Genomic DNA, 17,883 nt, shown 5'->3' on the forward strand with positions numbered 1-17,883 from the left:
ACTACACATTTTCCTGGCTTTCTGCCCGCTTTCCCAAGGGGGCATCTCTTCTGCGTCCCCAAGATGCCCCAACCCAAACGTCCTCTTCCCACCTGGCCGAGCCAGAAACCAAATAGATTTTTTTTTATTCCACCGCTCAGCGCTCTCTTACCTGTGCAGGAAAGCTACGTGCGCGGTGTGCTGCCTTTCCAGCTGCCTGAAGCCGCAGGACACCTGACACCTGCCTTCTGCACACCTGAGACAGGTGAGCTGGCCTCTCCAATTACTGGGACCTTCGACTCCATTAGCAACACCTCTCCGCTCCCCACTTGTGACATCATGGGCACAGGAGGACCAATGGGAGCCCTGTGGGATCCCGGTCTCCAGCGAGCCGTAAGTGCGGATCAAGTGGGAACGTGGGCGGTTCCGGCAAGGATTCGCCACGGGGATTCTGATCCCATTGGACGCCCCTTCGAAGAGCCAAGGGGGAGCTTGGAAATCTGGGTCGGATCTCCGGAGACCCAAGCCGTGGTCCAAGTCCTTTTCGTGCCAGCAAAGGAGCAGCGATTGCCTGGGCCGGGAGAAAAGGAAAATGCAAAGTCTGCAGCGGGTTTGATGCGTTTCTGGGCCTGACGGACCGTTCCCTGGGTTTGAACGTCAGGAGAGTTGGAGACAGGCCTGGATTCTTGTAGAGGGAAAGTCAGTTTCCAAAAATTGAGCGATTTTCCCCAGCTGGTTTTCGTAGTGCTGGGTTAATAGTTCGGGGGCTCCAAACTCTTGGCGCTCGTGCCCAGTTGTGGACTCAAGCAGAAGATGGAGAGAAATGCAGTGATTAGGAAAAAACCCCGAGATCGTAGAAAAAAGAGAGCTTTTCTTTTCGTAACCGTCGAATAAGAGATAATTTTGTAATGTGTACCGCAAAGAAAATCGGAAGTGTCTTTTCATCTTTTCCTTTTGCACTTTTCTCTTTCTTTTGCCTTTCTTCTCTTTCTTTCCTTTATATTCCTTTTTGCTAGTTTTTACCTTCCTTTTAAAACTTCGAATAAAATTTATAGATATAAATATAGATGTATAAACCATGCAGCGCCCAAACAAATCGCATCAGAGCTAATCAGAAACTTGGCAGATGAAAAATGGGCTCCCACAATAATCTAACCTAGACAGCAAACTCTACCACAAACTAGCCAACATGTCTGGGTTATCTTAGGCCATGTGAACGCAGCCGCCCTGGAGTCACAAGAATAGCTGGGAAATCGCACGATATCCCCGGATGTCCTCAAGAGGTCAACAATGTCCCCTGCACGATCACCTCGCCATAGAAATGACACAAACGGTGCAATGCGCAGGATGACATCCCCGTGGTTGTACAGACACCTAAAACATGGTTAAGAATGGGTTCAAGTCCATCTTTTGAAGCCTTTGGAGCAATCATTCTCTTAGCCCGGCCTACCTTGCAGGGTTGTTGAAAGGAGCATCCCCCGCTCTCAGCTCTGAGCGGAAAGTCAGGATCGAAATCTGATATATAACAACAGAAAAATAAACGGAGCGCCCCGTTCCATGCAGGCAGTCAGATGAGTCGTATTATTAACCTTGGTTAAAATGATTCACCTTGGTTGGAAATCGAGCTTGGTTTCGTTCAGGCCTGTTCTCGGGCCCCAAACAAGAGCTCTGGGCAATTAACCAAGTTAGGGACGGAGCCATGACCTTGCGGATGAGCCAGGTCCCATGAGGCACTGCTGGGGTTTTTCACCCTCTGGCCACCAGGTTTTTGAAAAAAAAGATTGATCACATTTATTGATTCGGACCTGCTTGGTTCCTCCAGCCAAATCCATTCATTTCATCCACTCAAAGCACCACGATCAAAGATTCCAGCGGACGCAGCACGGGGAGAACCACCCAAAGGGAATCGCAGCGTATAAATTTAATAAATAATATTAGTCCCAACAGCGCTGGGAAATAAGAGATGGTTCTCCCAAGGAAAGGTGGTTCCCGAAACAAGATATGGTTCCCACGTCAATTGAATGAGGTTGAGTGCAAGAGGATGGAGGGGGACCCTGGACAAGCCTCGCTGAAGCCATCCAAGGGGATGGGCAATGTAGTACTTTGCAGGGATCACCCAGAATAAGGGACCAGGCTCGGTGGCCGCTGGTTAGCTGGGTGTGTGAGGGATGTGTGGGAACCAAGCTTTCAGCTCTTGAAATGAACAAGGAAAGGCGTAAAGCTGCATTTCTTTCCTGAGTTTCTAGATTTTTTTTTTAAAAAAACCAGCGTTACACCTTTTTACCCCTCTCCACGATTAAATCTTTTCTGGGTTGCTCTTCATCCAGCCTGGAGTCGGCCAAAAATTATACGGGCCTCGCTGTCCACGTTGCTGATCTCTCCCCGGCTTGGGGGGTGGGGGGGAAGATGGAGGGGACCAAGGAGGGAAACTGAATGATATCCCCCCAGTGTGGAATTATCAAGCCAGCTTTTAGGAATCAAGGGGGGAGTTGCCACTTGGGAGGCACCCCAGCGAGTGCACTGGGACTGGTCTAAACTGGGTAAAGGAGATCTTGGGGATGATCTGCACAGCCCTCCGCATTCCCATAGGTGTGACGACAGCTTTATTTACAGAACACACCATGCATCTTCCAATGATGGTCTGTTAATCCCCAACAGCTGTTCCCCAAGACTTGTTCTCAAGTGTTTTTATTTGGGGGTCTGCAACATCAATGCTTAGATGGTTTCCACCTTGGTGGCCAGATCAGTTTACTTGTGGTACCCTGGCTGTGGAAGCTGACGGCCGTTTCAAGAATCAGGAAAAAAATCAGTCCAGGGACTTTCCAGTGAAACTGACCGGATCACGTCCTCTGATAAGTGGAACAGACCAAGGAAATGGGAAAGATTGATTAAAAAAAAAAAAAGTAAAAACCCTGCAGGAAATTGCAGGAAAGAAGGAATGAGGGTCCGAAAGACCGTTGCTCCATGACTTGGCACAACAAATTGCAAAGGATTACAACTCCCATCAGGCTGGGTTTCTTTAGTCCGACTTTGGCGGGCTGAAAACTCTCGCCGAAAAGATGCAGACCGAGAGGCTAGCAAGAACAAAACAGCTGCGTACGCTCATATAACAGACAAAAGCGTCGATGCAAATTTTCAGAGGGTGTTTTGTTTCCCCAGCGGATTCCAGGGAAATCAAGGGGAGGGGGAAATCACACTACCCATGTTGCACTGCCTGTTTTGTCACGAACGGTAGCACTGAGCTGCTGTTCGCTGACAGCTTAGCTGAACTGTCTTGGATTAACGATTCGGACTCCCCACAACCCAGGCAAGACGAACTGACCCCAAAGACAATTTCCAGTTTCATCATTTCAATTCCGACGTTCTGATCCCCAAACCGAGGGCACCCCCCAAAAAAGAGCCAGGGAGAGGGGCAACGGTTTAATTCTAAACCTGGGGTGTCGGCAAGGTCAAAAAAGTCAAGATGGCTGTTGCAAGGGCATAATTGAAGCCCTGCCCCCCTATTTAACATGCAACCCGGACACCCCTTGAAATATACAGAAATGTCCCCCGCACATGTTTTCCAGAAGCATTTTTTCAATCCGAATCAGTGGAAAACACTTTCTTAGGGCAAGTTTGGTCCCACTTTGGAGCAGTGTTTCTCAAGTTTGGCACCGTTAAGACATGTGGACTTCAACTCCCAGAATTCCCCAGCCAGGATGGCTGGCTGGGGAATTCTGGGAGTTGAAGTCCACATGTCTTAAAGGAGCCAAACTTGAGAAACGCTGCGGTAGAGTTTTGCTGCGCCAACAAGATGGTTTGAAAAACACCCACTACCCCGCCAACCAGATAACCCCCCTTGTCCAAATTGCCCCCCAATACCCCCCAAATTCTCCTTTTTTTGGACAAAAGGCAGTCAAACTGGCAGAGCACCCGAGTCCCCCTTAATTTCTTACCTCTTGTTTGAGAGCCTCACTGTCCACATGGCGAAGGTTGTTTTTGGCTTGCACGTAGATCTCGGCGGTGAGCGGCATTTCGGGGGGGTTCGGCGCCGGATAGCCAGGTGGGGAGGGCAGGCCCTTGGGGTGGGAGGGGGGAGGAGGCGCTGGGAAGCTGGGAGGCGGGGGTGGGGAGGTTTGGCCCCCGGTCTTTGCGGGCCCTGGGGCCGGCTCCGGATTTAGCATGTCCATATACGTCTGCATATCCGCGAGTGCCGTTTCGGGAACCCCTGGAGCAAAAGGAGCAAGAGAAAGAAGAGTTGGGTTTATGCACCACCAGGAGAGCGGCGTGCAAATGAGCTTGACCAGTTGGATTACGGACTGCCGTTTCCAGGGGCTGTTTTTGCCAGTCCCCAAAGCCTGATCTGTTTCTTTGGTAAAATCCCGCCCCATGGCAGGCAATGCTTTGTAAGAACGTAGGTTTTCTCAGTGCCTCTTGCCTAAAAGACACTCTGCACATGCTCATGATGAGTCTGAGGATTCTCAGGCAGCGAAAAGAGAACTAGCTAGAAGCAGAACCTTTCCTTGGCCGGTTTCACACACGGCACCAAAGAATGAGGCCTGTTGGTTGTGGTTTAATGAATGCCTAATCTCTAATGGTTGGCAAGCCGTGACTTATAACGCAGTGCCAACTTTTCCCCAACCCGGTGTCCTAGTTGGACTACAGCTCCCCTCATTCCCCGCCCACATGAGCAGGACACCGGAGGGCACCCCCTTGGGACACGTGGCCTTCAGATGCACGAAGGAAGGACAGTCGGAAACGTGAAATGCAAACCATTCCAAGAGGTGTACTCTTCCCGCATCTTGCAATTTCGCAAGAAAGCTTTCTTACAGCATGCATGGTAAATCGGAGAGGGTACCACCCAGCGATTTATGTCACGACGCCCAACGGCAACCAAGTCATTGGTGTTCGCTGGGCACGGGACATCCATCGCGGCAGCAATTAGTCGGTGGCACGCAAAGTTGGGGTGCCAACCCAAAACTGCCTGATGTGCCAACCCACGCTCGGCTAAGCTGGGCACCACGATTCAAAGCTAGCAGGGCTGAGGCCGGGGGCCCATGCCTCCCACCTGGCCCGCCCGGGGGGCTACACCTCGATGGGGCCCCGGGGGATGCTTACGTGGCCCCGCGTGGTTCCTCTTCTCCCCGGTACTGGACTGGCTCGAGTGGCAAGAATCGTAGTTGGAGAAGATGCTGCTGGGGGAGCCAATGTCGAAGTGGGTCTGGGGGGCAGAGACGGTGGTGTGGGGCGAGGACAGGCCTGAGTCCGGCTGTCTGAGCTCCACGTCGGCAGAGGGGTCCCGGGACAGCACCCGATGCTCCACGCTCTACGGGGGACGGAGAGAAAGCGTCAAGGCTGCCCCCAAGCAGCGGGATGCCGTGGGGCTTCCGCTAGACGCCCAGGCCTCCCTCGAACCCAGAACCTCCCGCCTGCGAGGACCCACGGAAATGGTTTTCAGCCCCTCCTGGGCTAATTTTCAGGGGAGGGATGTGCAGCTGGGGGCAGGGGCGGGGGGCGCACTCCCAAACGGCAGGGGTCTTGCTTTGCAGAGGACCAGACTTCGGCTTCTCACTCAAAGCAGCTTTTCAAAGAAATAAACAGCCGGAGCCGAGCTGGGAGTGTGGGGCCCCCGAGGGAAGGGACATGGGGTGTTGGCTTTAGGGCGACTGGCAGGGGCTGGACTAGATGACCTTCACGCTCCCTTCCAACCTTGGCATTCTGTCCTTCAATTTGGGCTCCCTCCTTGGGCATGGGGTCGGGGGGAGGAGTGCCACGATCTCTGCCCCCTCTGACACTGGAGGATCCGACGCTTTGACTGGGATCGCTGCCCTGGAGGAGGCGAGGCTAGATGACCTCCCAGACCCCTGCTAAGCCTTCCGTTCTGTCGTTCCAGCCTTTGATTTGAGTCCTTGCCCCGACCCGATATCGCCCCCCTCTCGCCCGTTCTAAGATTCTGGCCCTTCCTCTGGATTCCTGCCCTGGGCTGGGGGCTGGTCTAGATGATCTCCGGGGTCCTTTTCATGCCAGCGTGCTATGATATAAGGACGGGGGGGTCCCACAAGGGAGAAAACCCTTCCCCCAGCTTCCCAGAACCAGGATCACAGCTTCGCTTTCCTTCTCGTCTGCCTTAGATTGGCATTTAATTATGAGCCCCCGTCGCTGGCAAGGGGAAGCTGGGGGCAAAAAGAGGGGCGGTTTCTGCTGCAAGAATGCACCAGGGTGGCATCTGCCCTAAACTCTGGCGATGCCCACAGGCTGGGTCTGCCTACCGAAAGGGGAGTGGGGGGCAGGAAAAGCAAAGCGAAGGGGAATGCCCTCTGCACGGGCTTCATTTTGGCACCGCAGGGCATCTTGATGGCGCTCCGCTTCCCGACCTCCCTGGTGAGAAAGAGTGGGGTGCACATATTCCCCGAGCAGGTGCCCTGTGGCAACATTGGGGCTACAACGCCCAGAATTCCTGGAAAAGCCGCAGGCAAAACATTGGCAACATGATGCCAACATTGCTGGGGGCACCAAGGGCAAACAGACTAGTTCCTTTTCTTCTCTGCCTGGGAGAAGCCAGTGCTCACGGGCACCTAGCAGGCTTCTATCTCTGTTTCCAAGCTGTGGTGGCAGATAGCCATGCTCCAAAGGCCACCCCCCCACCCCAGCAACCCCTCTTACGTTGCCCATGATGCTGGGAAAACGGGCGTCTGTCCTTCCGCCGCAGCCTGAGCCTCAACCAGCATGGAGGAGCGCATGAAAACACTGCCGGAGTGGCCCCTTGGGGCCGAGCCACACCGAGCCTCCCCTCCCTGTCCTCAAAGATCTGCCGGCAGCATCGGGCACAGGTGCCCTGGGTAACCACCGGCTGATGAGCTCCCACTGGCATTGGCAAGCTCTTTCAAAGCAGATTTTTTTCCCCTCTCTAAACAAGGAGGCCTGAAATCTATTAGGATGGGAGATGCAGGCCGGGCAATGCCAGGGTGCCAGCTGGCATGGGAGATGGGTGGGAAAAAGCCACCCCTATAAACCCCCCCCCAAAAAAACAGCTAAGAAAATATGGTAAGCTGGTTTAGGATAGCCAGGATCTGCTAACAACGAAACGCCTCTTTGAAAACTGGTGGAGTTTTCAAAGCCACGTTTGGTCGTTGCAGAGAAGTGACAGGCACGCCCCACGATGCCATCGTGAATCGTGACATCACGGTGACATCGTAACCCCCTCCCAGCTTTTACCGGACACCGATGGTTTTTTAACATTGTGACGATGGTAATTTTCTTTATTTATTTCATAAAGCGGGGGGGGGGGGAGTAGGAAGACGAACCGAAAGAGGAGGGGAAAAAACACATGGGAACAGGAACAGAAAAGAAATAAATAGAAATAAAACGAAAAAAGCAATAAGAAGGGGGGGAGGAATTAAAAAGAACAGCGAAAAGAGGAAAGGAAACAGTGTGGCGACATGAGGAGAAAAATAAATAAAGAACAACAACAGAAACCAGAAAGATTTAAAACAAAAAAGCAGGAAAAGAATCATCAAAAGAGGGGGGAAAAATACCACTTTCGGAACATAAGTAGAAAGGAAAGAACAGCGAGAAAAAGAAATGGAAGGAAATAAAAAGAACTAAAAAAAATGAAGGCAGAACAGAAAGATTAACAATCAGCAACAGAAATAGAAAACAAAGCAAAAGGGAGGGAGGGAGGGAGGGAGGGAGGGAGGGAGGGAGGGAGGGAGGAAGGAAGGAGAGAGGGAGAGAAAGAGGGAGGGAGGGAGGGAGGGAGGGAGGAAGGAAGGAAGGAGAGAGGGAGAGAAAGAGGGAGGGAGGGAGGGAGGGAGGGAGGGAAGGAAGGAAGGAAGGAAGGAAGGAAGGAAGGAAGGAAGGAAGGAAGGAAGGAAGGAAGGAAGGAAGGAAGGAAGGAAGGAAGAGGGAGGCAGGCAGGCAGGCAGGCAGATATCAATCCAATAAAACAGAAAAGAAAGAAAAAACAAAAGAAAGAAAAAACAAAATAAAACACCCAAAAGAGAAAAAATAATGCAGTAATATAAATAGCATATATATAAATATAAATGCAGTAATATAAATAGCTTATATATATATAAGCTCTCTCTATATAAATATGCTACATATATATATATATATATATATATATATATATATATATATATGCATATGCTATTTATATTATATGTATATAAACACACACATATTGATGTATATGTACTGTGTACAGAGGTGCATATATCAATGTACACGTACGAAACGTTACCTAACCGTAAGATGACAGCCGTGTTAACAAGGGGGTGGCCAAACGCCACTTTGCATGCGTGTGTGACGTTCCAGGGCAACCCACGTACTGTTGCACAACACAGCCCTCTGCAAACAGTTTTGGGGGAAGAACAGAGTGTCAAGCGACACACACGTGCATACGAACACACTCTCACTGCTTCTTGTGCTCGCATCCCCTGGGGGGGGCTTGGGGAGGATATTATTATTATTAATATTATTATGATGGTGGGTCGCACCGTCAGCCAGATATTTAGACTGGATTTGGCCCTTTGTCCACCGATCGAGTCCTTCTCAAGGACCCGGGATGGGCAGATCTTGTTTAATAATATTAAAGGGATCGTCGCAAGATGGCAGCTGTTCCAAGTAAAGCAATGGACTGATGGCGATTTTGTCACTGTCGACGGTCTTCAAGGGGTGCTCCAGATGTTTTGGGACTGCACCCAGGGCGCCTATAACTACTGGGACTATCTTTGCTTTCTTTTACCCCAGTCGTTCTACTTCTATTTGCAGGTCTTTGTTATTACTATTTATTTATTTGTTATTTATTGTCATTTCACCAAGATCCCATGCAATGTTAATTAACAGCGTCCTGTGTGTTCCCTCGCCCCTTTTCGATCCTTCCTGCTCAGTGTGTGGGTGGATTATGGCTCCCTGGGAAAAAACCACCCTTCGTTCTCTTTAGCGTCAGTTCTTCTTCCCATCAGGACCCCATTTCTGCCTATTCTTTTCTCTGGAGGAAAAAAAAACCCCCACCCAGTTAAATTAGAAGAGACCATTAGCCTATGGATTCGTCTGTCTACACGGTTGCTAAGAGCGGACACGGATTGGATGGCACAGGATCAATTATTCCATCAATCAATCAATCGTCTAGACATGCGGGAGAGGCCCAAACTGGACTTGGTCCTCCAGAAAGGGCAAGAAGGGTTATATCTCTGGGTTGTCCAGATCTGGGGAAAGACCCCGTGTTTTTCGGCCCAGGACTAGCTCAAATCACCGTGCTGGATGAGGAATAAACCGGAAGCAACTTGAACCCCTCCCGATGCCCAATACGCTCATCGGCGCTCATCCCAGCCCTGTTCCTCCCCCCGTGGGCGAGCCCCACCCGCTTTCCCCGCCGTGGATCTGCACCATGTTCTCCACCATCCGCAGGTACTTGGTGCACTGCTGGTGGCCGTTGTAGTCGGCCAGGTCAGCCGCGGTGTAGCCGTCCTGGTCCCGGAGGCTCAGGTCGACGCCGTTGACCACGAGGATCTGACAGCACTGAGGGGAGAAGAGGACACGGGTGAGCCCAAAGCTGGGGCTGGACTAGAGGACCTTGGTGGGCCCTTCTGACCCTCCCATTTGGATTCCTGCACCGGGTGGGGGTTGGGCTAGATGACCTCGGTGGCCCCTTCCGACCTTCCCGTTCTAGCATCCTATGACTGGGAGCCCCACAACTCACCAAGGGGCACTCCCCTAGGTTTCTGGGCGGACATTGATCCATTCCAGTGGATCTGCCCAAAGGCCTCCCCGAACTAACCCATTTTCTGGGTTTCTACGACTAACCCCAACCATTCCGGCAGCTGATAAAAGAAAAGGTCGAAGCGTTTCCACATCGAGGTATTGGGGTTGGTTGTCTAGGGCTGCTGGCATTTCACCCAAGGCGCTGGACACCCTTAAAATAAGGCCGGGTCCACTCTGCACACTGCGAGGGCTGAGCCACGGGAGTCCCGAATAAAGAGCTGGATTCGGGTGAGGGGGACGCAGCGCCTGCCTATGCTTAACCCAGATTTAGGGTTTAACCGGTGGGGTTTTCTCCTCATCAGCAGAGAAAGAGCAACTTGCAAGGGCCACATCAGCTGAGCCAAACCGAACCCAGCACCTCCTGCCCCACTGCGCCCCCACCTCATTCCGATCCTTCCTTGGGGGGAAACATCACCAAGAGGTGATCTTTTGCAAGCGGCCGCCCCGCCTGCAGGCTCACCTCCAGCTCCCCGTTCTCTGCCGCGTCGTGCAAGGGGGTGCCCCCCCACTTGTCCACCACAATCTCCCCTCCGTGTAAGAGCAGCCAACTCAGGACTTTGGCGTGGCCCCGACTGGCAGCGAAATGCATGGGAGTCGCCCCGTCCTTGTCCTGCTCCAAGAGGCTGATGTCGGTGAAGCTCATCTAGAAGCGAGAGGGAGAAAAATGAGCAGAGTTGCGGGGGGGGCCTTACCCATCTGGAGAGAAGCCTGCTAAAGGCAATAATTCCAAATATTTATATCCTGCTGGCATCGTCCATCCTTTGTATTCTGGGCTGGGCAGTTTCTCGCGCTGCAACCTTCCAGGCCTTCCTTCCAACTCCCAGAATTCCATGGCTGGCTGGGGAATTCTGGGACTTGAAGTCCCCCTCATCTTAAAGTTGCCAAGGTGAGAAACACTGGCCTAGGCATTCAGTGCCAGGGGTGCAAAAGCTTATGATAGCATTATTGCACCAAGCCCAAACAGGGGCAATTAATGCAATTAACTTTTGTAGCCAAATGGCCATTAACTCGAAAAGTCAGCAGGAAAAAATTGGGATTAAAACTCTTGAGCTGGCATCACATCTCCCTGCCATGACGGCTATGTTAGGTAGTCACTGAATGCAGGGAATTTGGGGAAAGTCAAGATTTATTGCTCATTGTTGGCAGCTGTGCCCAGTGTAATGGCTCTTGTGTGTGTACTCTGTGTGTGTGTGTGTGTGTGTGTGTGTGTGTGTGAATTATGGCAAGTAAAGCTGTCTTGTTTGACTCCTGGCCCCACCAATGTCCCCCATGCTCACCAGCCAGACAATGATGGTGTTGTGCCCCATCTGAGCCGCGGCGTGGAGAGGCGTCATTCCGTCGTTGGCGCGTAGGTGAGGGTCTGCCCCACAATCTTTGACCAAATACTGAACAATTTCCAAGTGGCCCTCTTGGCAGGCTAAGTATAGAGGAGTTGCTCCATTCTTGGTCTGGGCGTTGACAGAACTGGAAGAAGAAACAGAGATTTTCAAAGATGTAAGCACTGAGTTCCTCTTTTTTAAAGCGATTGAGTCAATCAATCCGATCTTTATTACGATCACGGAGAATTGAGAATTTTGGCAATTTTTCCCACTGGGGTTTCAAGGAGGAAGAGGAGGAGGAGGAGGAAGAAGAGGAGAAGGAGGAGGAGGAGGAAGAAGAAGAAGTTCCTCCTCCTCCGCTTGCATGCACAGAAGCTTTGAGGGTGCAAAAATCCCACTGGGGGAGCAGCAAGGTTTATGGGTGGATTTGGGGGGGAAAAACCATCAAGTTTGGCAGATCACCAGTGCATTTTTGCAGAGAAATATGTTCCATATTATTTTTGTAATAGCTTTCCGTTGCTGCCAATTAATTACGATGTCTGCGGTGTGTCATCGAAGTTACTGAAAAACTTGCACCAATAACTTGTCCAGGGACCATAATCCTTTCTTTCAGAAAGCTGTCCTTTAGATTTATTTATTTTTCAAAAACTCACTTTTGTCCTACATTTGGGGCATTTAACTTTTCCCATACAAATGCACCGTTTCACATTCACGTGAAAAATAGGGGTATTGAATTGTCTTTTTAAAATACACGTACTTATCCTGTTTGATTTTAAATATTTTTATGCACATATGCATTTTGTAACGTTTTTTCTTGGTTTTGCTCTTGGGTTTTCCTTTGTAAAGCAACGTTATAAACTTAAACACTTATTTTTTTCTTATCTTGATGAACCTCTTTCAGATTTTTCAGTTTGTCCTTCATTTTTTCCAAGAAAATATCGTCACCGTACGATATAAGATCCCAGGTGCACATTCAAACGTTGGGCGTTTCTTGCCTGCTTTGTATTAAAAGGCACGAAAGCAAATAAATATTTATTAATTAACACCAAAAAGGGCCCCAAGGCCTTGCTCACCGTTGCAAAGCTGGTTCTCGCAGCTTGTAAAACTTGCCGATTGCGGAGAGCAAAACCGGGCAAGTTTTTGTACATTTTGAAATCTTGCGTGCTTTATTTTATATTCTCTGGTCTGCTTTGTAGCTGTATTCTCTAGGTTTTATGTAGTCAGTTTGATTTAATCTGGGTCGCTGCAATAAAGGATTGACTTGAGGACCTGCGGCCGACATCTCTGTAAAAATGCGAAGCGAGTTTTGAAAAAACATAGATCATTTTTAATGCTATTGCTTTTATGGAGGGAGCGGCCCAGGAAGGCAAACGTCATAATGCTGAACCATTCTCAGCAAAATGGATCTTGTGTTTAGCAGAGAATTTCCCTGCCTTAATCTCGCTAGAAAGTTTTTGACACTGAAAATCCAGGGCCTTCTCATCTCCGTGTTGGAAAGGCCCAGTTAAAAACCTGTTTAATATTTCAAAACGGCAAAGCAAGAAAAACAGAGGTCGGGCTTTTCAATAATTGATCGGCGTCTCTTGGAGATGGCCAATTCTTTGCAACCCAACTCTCTTTCCTATTTCCAACAAGCCCCAAATGTGGGTCTTTTTTCTTCTCTCCAACACACACACGTCCATTTTCCTAGAAGAACAACTGTGCCACGTCATAACCAGTACAAGCGCTCCTTCCCCAACTCCCCCCTCTGAAATTCAATTAACTGCAATTATCTTAACAGCCATGAGAGAGATCATAGTTCCTTCATTAGATATCATTGCATTGCTTAAAGTGGCCAAGGTTGAAAAGACTGGATTAGAGTTTCCTCCAAACCCTCATGTTCGGTGATTCAGCATTATAACTCCAATGCCTGCACAGGGCACGGGTTGGTCTAGATCAGGGTTCCTCAACCCTGGCAACTTGAAGATGGGTGGACCAATTCCCAGAATTCCCCAGCCAGCAAGGGGAATTCTGGAAGTTGACGTCCACCTGTCTTAAAGTCACCAAAGTTGAGGAACCCTGGTCTAGATGATCTCAAGGAGGAGAAGGATGAGGAGGAGAAGCAGAAAGAGGACGAGAAGATGGAAGAGGAAGAGGAAGAGGAAGAGGAGAAGGAGAAGATGGAGGAGGAAGAGAAGGAGAAGATGGAGGAGGAGCAGGAGAAGGAGAAGGAGAAGATGGAGGAGGAAGAGGAGGAGGAGGAGGGCTCTTCCATTCTATGAAATTACAAGGAAGGAGATTTTAGCTGGACATTAGGAAGAGCGTCCAAGTGGTAGGAAGTGGTGGGTCCTCCTTGCCTTGGAGGAAGTTCAAGGGAGGCTGGAAGTCATCCTTTGAGATTGAACTAGATGACCTCTAATGCCCCCCTTTCAAACGTTCTAGGACCAAAACATCAAATCCAAGGGCCTGGTTGTGTGTGAATCCAGCAAATGTTGGTTTCAGATTCTTTGAATTGGAAAAAAAAAGAGGGGGGGAGGCTGACCTGCTGCAAAATCTACCCAATGCATCTTCCTTGTCTATGTCCGGTGGAAATCCTTAGAAATAAAAATAATTCCAAAAGGTGGTGCCGGAAAGGTAAGCTGGGATGGGAGGCCCATTTTGGAGCTCTGGTGCAGACCAGGTTTGGTGGCTGAATTTTAAATCCCAAACAACGGCCTGCTCTCAGAAGAGTGACTCCCCCCCTCCCCACAATTCATCTCTGCATTTTAACTTAAAACAAACAAACAAACAAACAGCAATTCAAGGTGGCTTTCGATGGAAACGTGGGAACGAGCCAGTTTGCAAGTCAGTTCCCCAGTAAGAATTGCCCGCCTGGGGCTGCTATCCTGCCGAGGGCCACTAGGGGGTGGGAAGGCGTGGGAAAAAATGCCAGCCGCTGCTGCCCCCTAGGGGCCCTCGGCAGGATAGCAGCCCGGATCTGAACGCTGCCAGCTCCAATGGACAGCTGCAGAGGCGGTGATAAGGGCTCCCTGTGCAATTCACCAGATGCCCCCCCCAGCTTGACAGCCGGGCATCGCTTGGCAAAGGGGGCAGCGCCGTAAATCAGCTCTCCGGAGGCGGCCTCCATTGTGCCCGGCTGCAGATAGCCGCACGGGGGACGGAGCGAGAGGATGGAGGCGCCGAAGGGGACAGTGATAAAAAACAGGCAGGGACAATGGGACACCTGCCCTGCCCGGTGCGCCCCCCCATCCTGCCCCCCCGGCAGGACTTGTGGGTTCTGGCCAAGAAAGCTGAAGCGAAGGATGCGCTGCAGCCAGAAGGCCAGGCAGAATGCGTTGGGTCTGCAGAAAGGAAGCCCAGCGTCGGAAGGGACCATGGGGGTCATCTAGTCCAACTCCCCAGCCCAGGGCAGAACCCCATTAAAGCATAGGATCACACGCCAGGCGTGGAAGGGACCTCGAAGGACATCTAGCCCAACCCCCTGCCCGACGCAGGAATCCAGACTAAAGCATCGAATCCGAGAACGGACCAGTTGAAAGGGATCCTCAGAGGTCATCCAATCCAGCCCCTCACCCGAGATAATGCAGGCTATTTCCTATTTTTTTAATTTAATGCATCGCTGAGGACTTTTCAAGCAGGCAAGCTGTCAGAATCTACGCAAGCCAGAACCTTCAATTGTTTTTTTATTGCTTTTACTTTTATTGCTAAGTATATATCAATGTGTGAATAGTGGAATGGTGGGAATGTTATTTTAAACCGCTTGCTTGACCTGCCATAAAAAGGGGGGAGAGGAGGCCAGGTGCTGTTATCTTTATCTTGAAACAAGCAATCAAAGCCAAGAGGTGTGAGAACCGGGGCAAGGCGCGAAGAGTTTCAAGCGGGAAAGAAAAGCTAGAAGGGGGGGAATTTGGGCTTAAAAGGACAAGGGTTTGCTTTGTAGAATTAGACTCAACAAACTATGATGCTGTACGCTTCTCCTGAATAAAGAAATCTTTGATGGAACTATTTGGACTCCAGGGGATTTATTGAACTTTGGGAGTGAGTGTGCAGACTCTGACACAAGCAGAACATCTGTTCTGTCATCCTCGAAACAGACTACAGGATAACCCATTTCACCCATGGAGAAACGCCTCTCTTTGGAGGGGCCTGCCCTGCTTCTCTCCAAGAAGGCAGGTGCTTCCTTTCTCCCAGCAAGGAGGGACGTCCCACAGCAACCTGGTGTGGGCTTCAAGATGGCCCCCCCTCCAGCCTTAGCAAACCTTGATTTGTGTTCAGGAGGAGCTTCTGGGTTATACGAGGTCCCAGCCAGCGGAGTTTGGCCTCAGAAGGAGGCTGGAGGGTCACCTCTCAAAGACGCTCTAGTGGACGCTTCACCAAGCTGGAGGTTGGACTAGTCCAGTGTTTCTCAACCTCGGCAGCTTTAAGATGCGTGGACTTCAACTCCCAGAATTCCCCAGCCAGCAACCCTGGAGATTTCCTAGTGGTCTCCCATCCAAGTCCTAACCATCAACTAGGGCAGTGTTGTCCAAACTTGGCCACTTTAAGATGAGTGGACTTCAACTCCCAGAATTCCCCAGCCAGCATGGCTGGCTGGGGAATTCTGGGAATTGAAGTCCACTCATCTTAAAGTGGCCAAGTTTGGACAACACTGAACTAGGGGACAAGCTAAATACACTCCTTCCAGCTGTCTACTGAACTATGCCGTTTTCTTTTCCCAAGATTTTCTTCTTAAATTCCTAATTAAGCCTACACACCAGAGATTTCCTGGTGGTCCCCCATCCAATCCTAGCCATCAAGTAAGGGACAAGCTAAACCCACTCCTTGCAACAGTCTACTGAATCAACCATTTTCTTTTCCCAAGGTTTTCTTCTGAGCTTCCTAATCAAGCCTACCCGCAGGAGATTTCCTAGTGGTCTCCCATCCAAGCCCTAACCATCAACTAGGGGCCTTCTGACAGTCTACTGAATCATCTTCCGTAACCTTTGAAAATAACGCCTCTTTTAGGTGGGGAAGGAGAGACGGCAGCGCTATAAATTGATAGAACAAATAAATAAGTTAAAGAAACTGCACGACCGAGTTCGCCAAACCCTCCCCGTATAAACCATTGTCCATGTTTGTTTGCAGCCTCGGGGATCCAGTTGCAAAAGCCAGTAACCGAGACTAGGATCAAGCTATCGGCAGGAGGTACGGCGAACAGATTGTTCTCGCCTAGCTGTAAATAATTCATGTTGTTTCTTAACTAAGAAGGGCAAACATTGTAGGAGCGAAGCCTTGTTCGTCTGTGGCAGCAAAAAATCGGAAGACCATCAGAAATTCAAACCTGCAGCCTTTTATTCAAAGCTTAGGCCGTCGATAAGAGGCTACCCGACGGCGGATTTTTAAGGAGGGCAGGGAGATGCCAACACAAAGCAGCAAACAGCCAGGCAAGGAATGCGGGGCAAGAAGAATCCATGGCTGCGCTGAAAAAACGCTTAAAACCAGGAACATCTGAAGCTCTGCTTGGATGCTGATCCCCTCCTGAATTTTAAAATATAATCAAAATTCAGTATCAAGCCAATCTGGGGGGGGGGAGAAGAAGAGGAAGAGGCAGAAGAAGAGGAAGAGGAGGAGGAAGAAGAAGAAAGAGGAGGAGGAAGGGAAGAAGAGGAAAGAAAGAAAGAGGAGGAAGAAGAGAAGAAGAAAAAAGAGGATGAGGATGAGGAAGGGAAGAATAAGAGGAAGAAGAAAGAGAAAAGAAGAGGATGAAGAGGGGAAGAAGAAGAGGAAGAGGAAAGAGAAGAGAAGAAGAAAGAGGATGAAGAGGGGAAGAAGAAGAGGAAGAGGAAAGGAAGAAAGAGGAGGAAGAAGAGAAGAAGAAGAAAGAGGATGAGGAAGGGAAGAAGAGGAAGCGGAGGAGGAGGAGAAATAAATTAGGACTTGAATTATTAATTTTTCACCAGTCTTTGACTATGAATCTAATTGTAGACTACCCATAAAAATGATTACTCTTATTATTCAGCAGCGCAACAGGATTGTTCCCAAACTGCCAGCAAACTGGAAGTTCTCCCGGTGGCAGAATATCAGGGAAGTAATCCAACAATGAGGAAGCAGCCAGCGGTCAGTGACTTCCAAAAGACGTTGCCAAGAAAACTGCAGGGACTAGTCCAGGCAGAAATCAAAAAGCGACTCGAAGGCACCCGAAAATAAATAAAAAAATCTATTATTATTATTATTATTATTATTATTATTATTATTATTATTATTATTATTTAAAGTTGTAGGCCGCCTGACCCCGTGACTCTGGGCGGCTCGCAACAATCAAAGGCATTAAAACCAAGAGGGCATAAAAAAATAACCTCCTTCGTAAAGATATGAATTGCGTGCAATTCATTTTCCAGCATTAAAAGGCTTGCTGGATAAAAGCTTTCGCAGGGCGCGTCCGTCCCTCCCAAGGTCACCGCCACCGATGCCAGTGACATGGCCGCCACGCGATGTCACCCAGGCGTGGTGCGTCCGTTGCACAACCCTCATTTATTTGTTTATTCGGTTTGTTGCACGATCCTCATTTATTGATTGCCTCGATTTATACAGCCGCCCGAATGCAGGGTAAGCAAACAAACCCCTTTATCGCTGTCCTAGACCTGGGGCATTAAAATCCAGGGAGTTTTCACCGCTGCAGAATTGCGTGCAACGAAAGTCACTTAATCCTATCAAGGTCTTACAGATTCCTGCCGGGCTTTGCATGGCATTGGGCTGGCCCGGGCATAATCCTCCGGTCTCTATGCCAAGCGGGAGAGAGCCGTAAAAGACAGGGCTGTTTTGGCCGAAAGAGAGAACGCTGCTTCCTCCTTACGTCCTTCGAAATCTCACAATAAATCAA

At 49.8% G+C, this 17,883-nt stretch overlaps 1 protein-coding gene across 2 annotated transcripts in view; it reads right to left on the reverse strand.

The window, feature by feature from the left end:
* Positions 1-17,883, reverse strand: part of ESPN (espin) — a 50,351-nt gene that overhangs the window by 24,723 nt on the left and 7,745 nt on the right. For both annotated transcript variants that reach the window (XM_088147594.1, XM_088147592.1), the window contains exons 3-7: positions 11,004-11,190; positions 10,187-10,369; positions 9,352-9,483; positions 5,077-5,284; positions 3,915-4,186 (exon numbers count right to left, since the gene is read on the reverse strand). In XM_088147594.1, coding sequence (XP_088003720.1) covers positions 3,915-4,186; positions 5,077-5,284; positions 9,352-9,483; positions 10,187-10,369; positions 11,004-11,190 — 982 coding nt within the window. The remainder of the gene's footprint in view (positions 1-3,914; positions 4,187-5,076; positions 5,285-9,351; positions 9,484-10,186; positions 10,370-11,003; positions 11,191-17,883) is intronic.

Source organism: Python bivittatus, unplaced genomic scaffold (genome assembly GCF_059951505.1).
Source record: "Python bivittatus isolate LINGU-HERP-01145 unplaced genomic scaffold, Pbiv_v1 ctg000510_np1212, whole genome shotgun sequence".
NCBI classification, from domain to species: Eukaryota; Metazoa; Chordata; class Lepidosauria; order Squamata; family Pythonidae; genus Python; species Python bivittatus.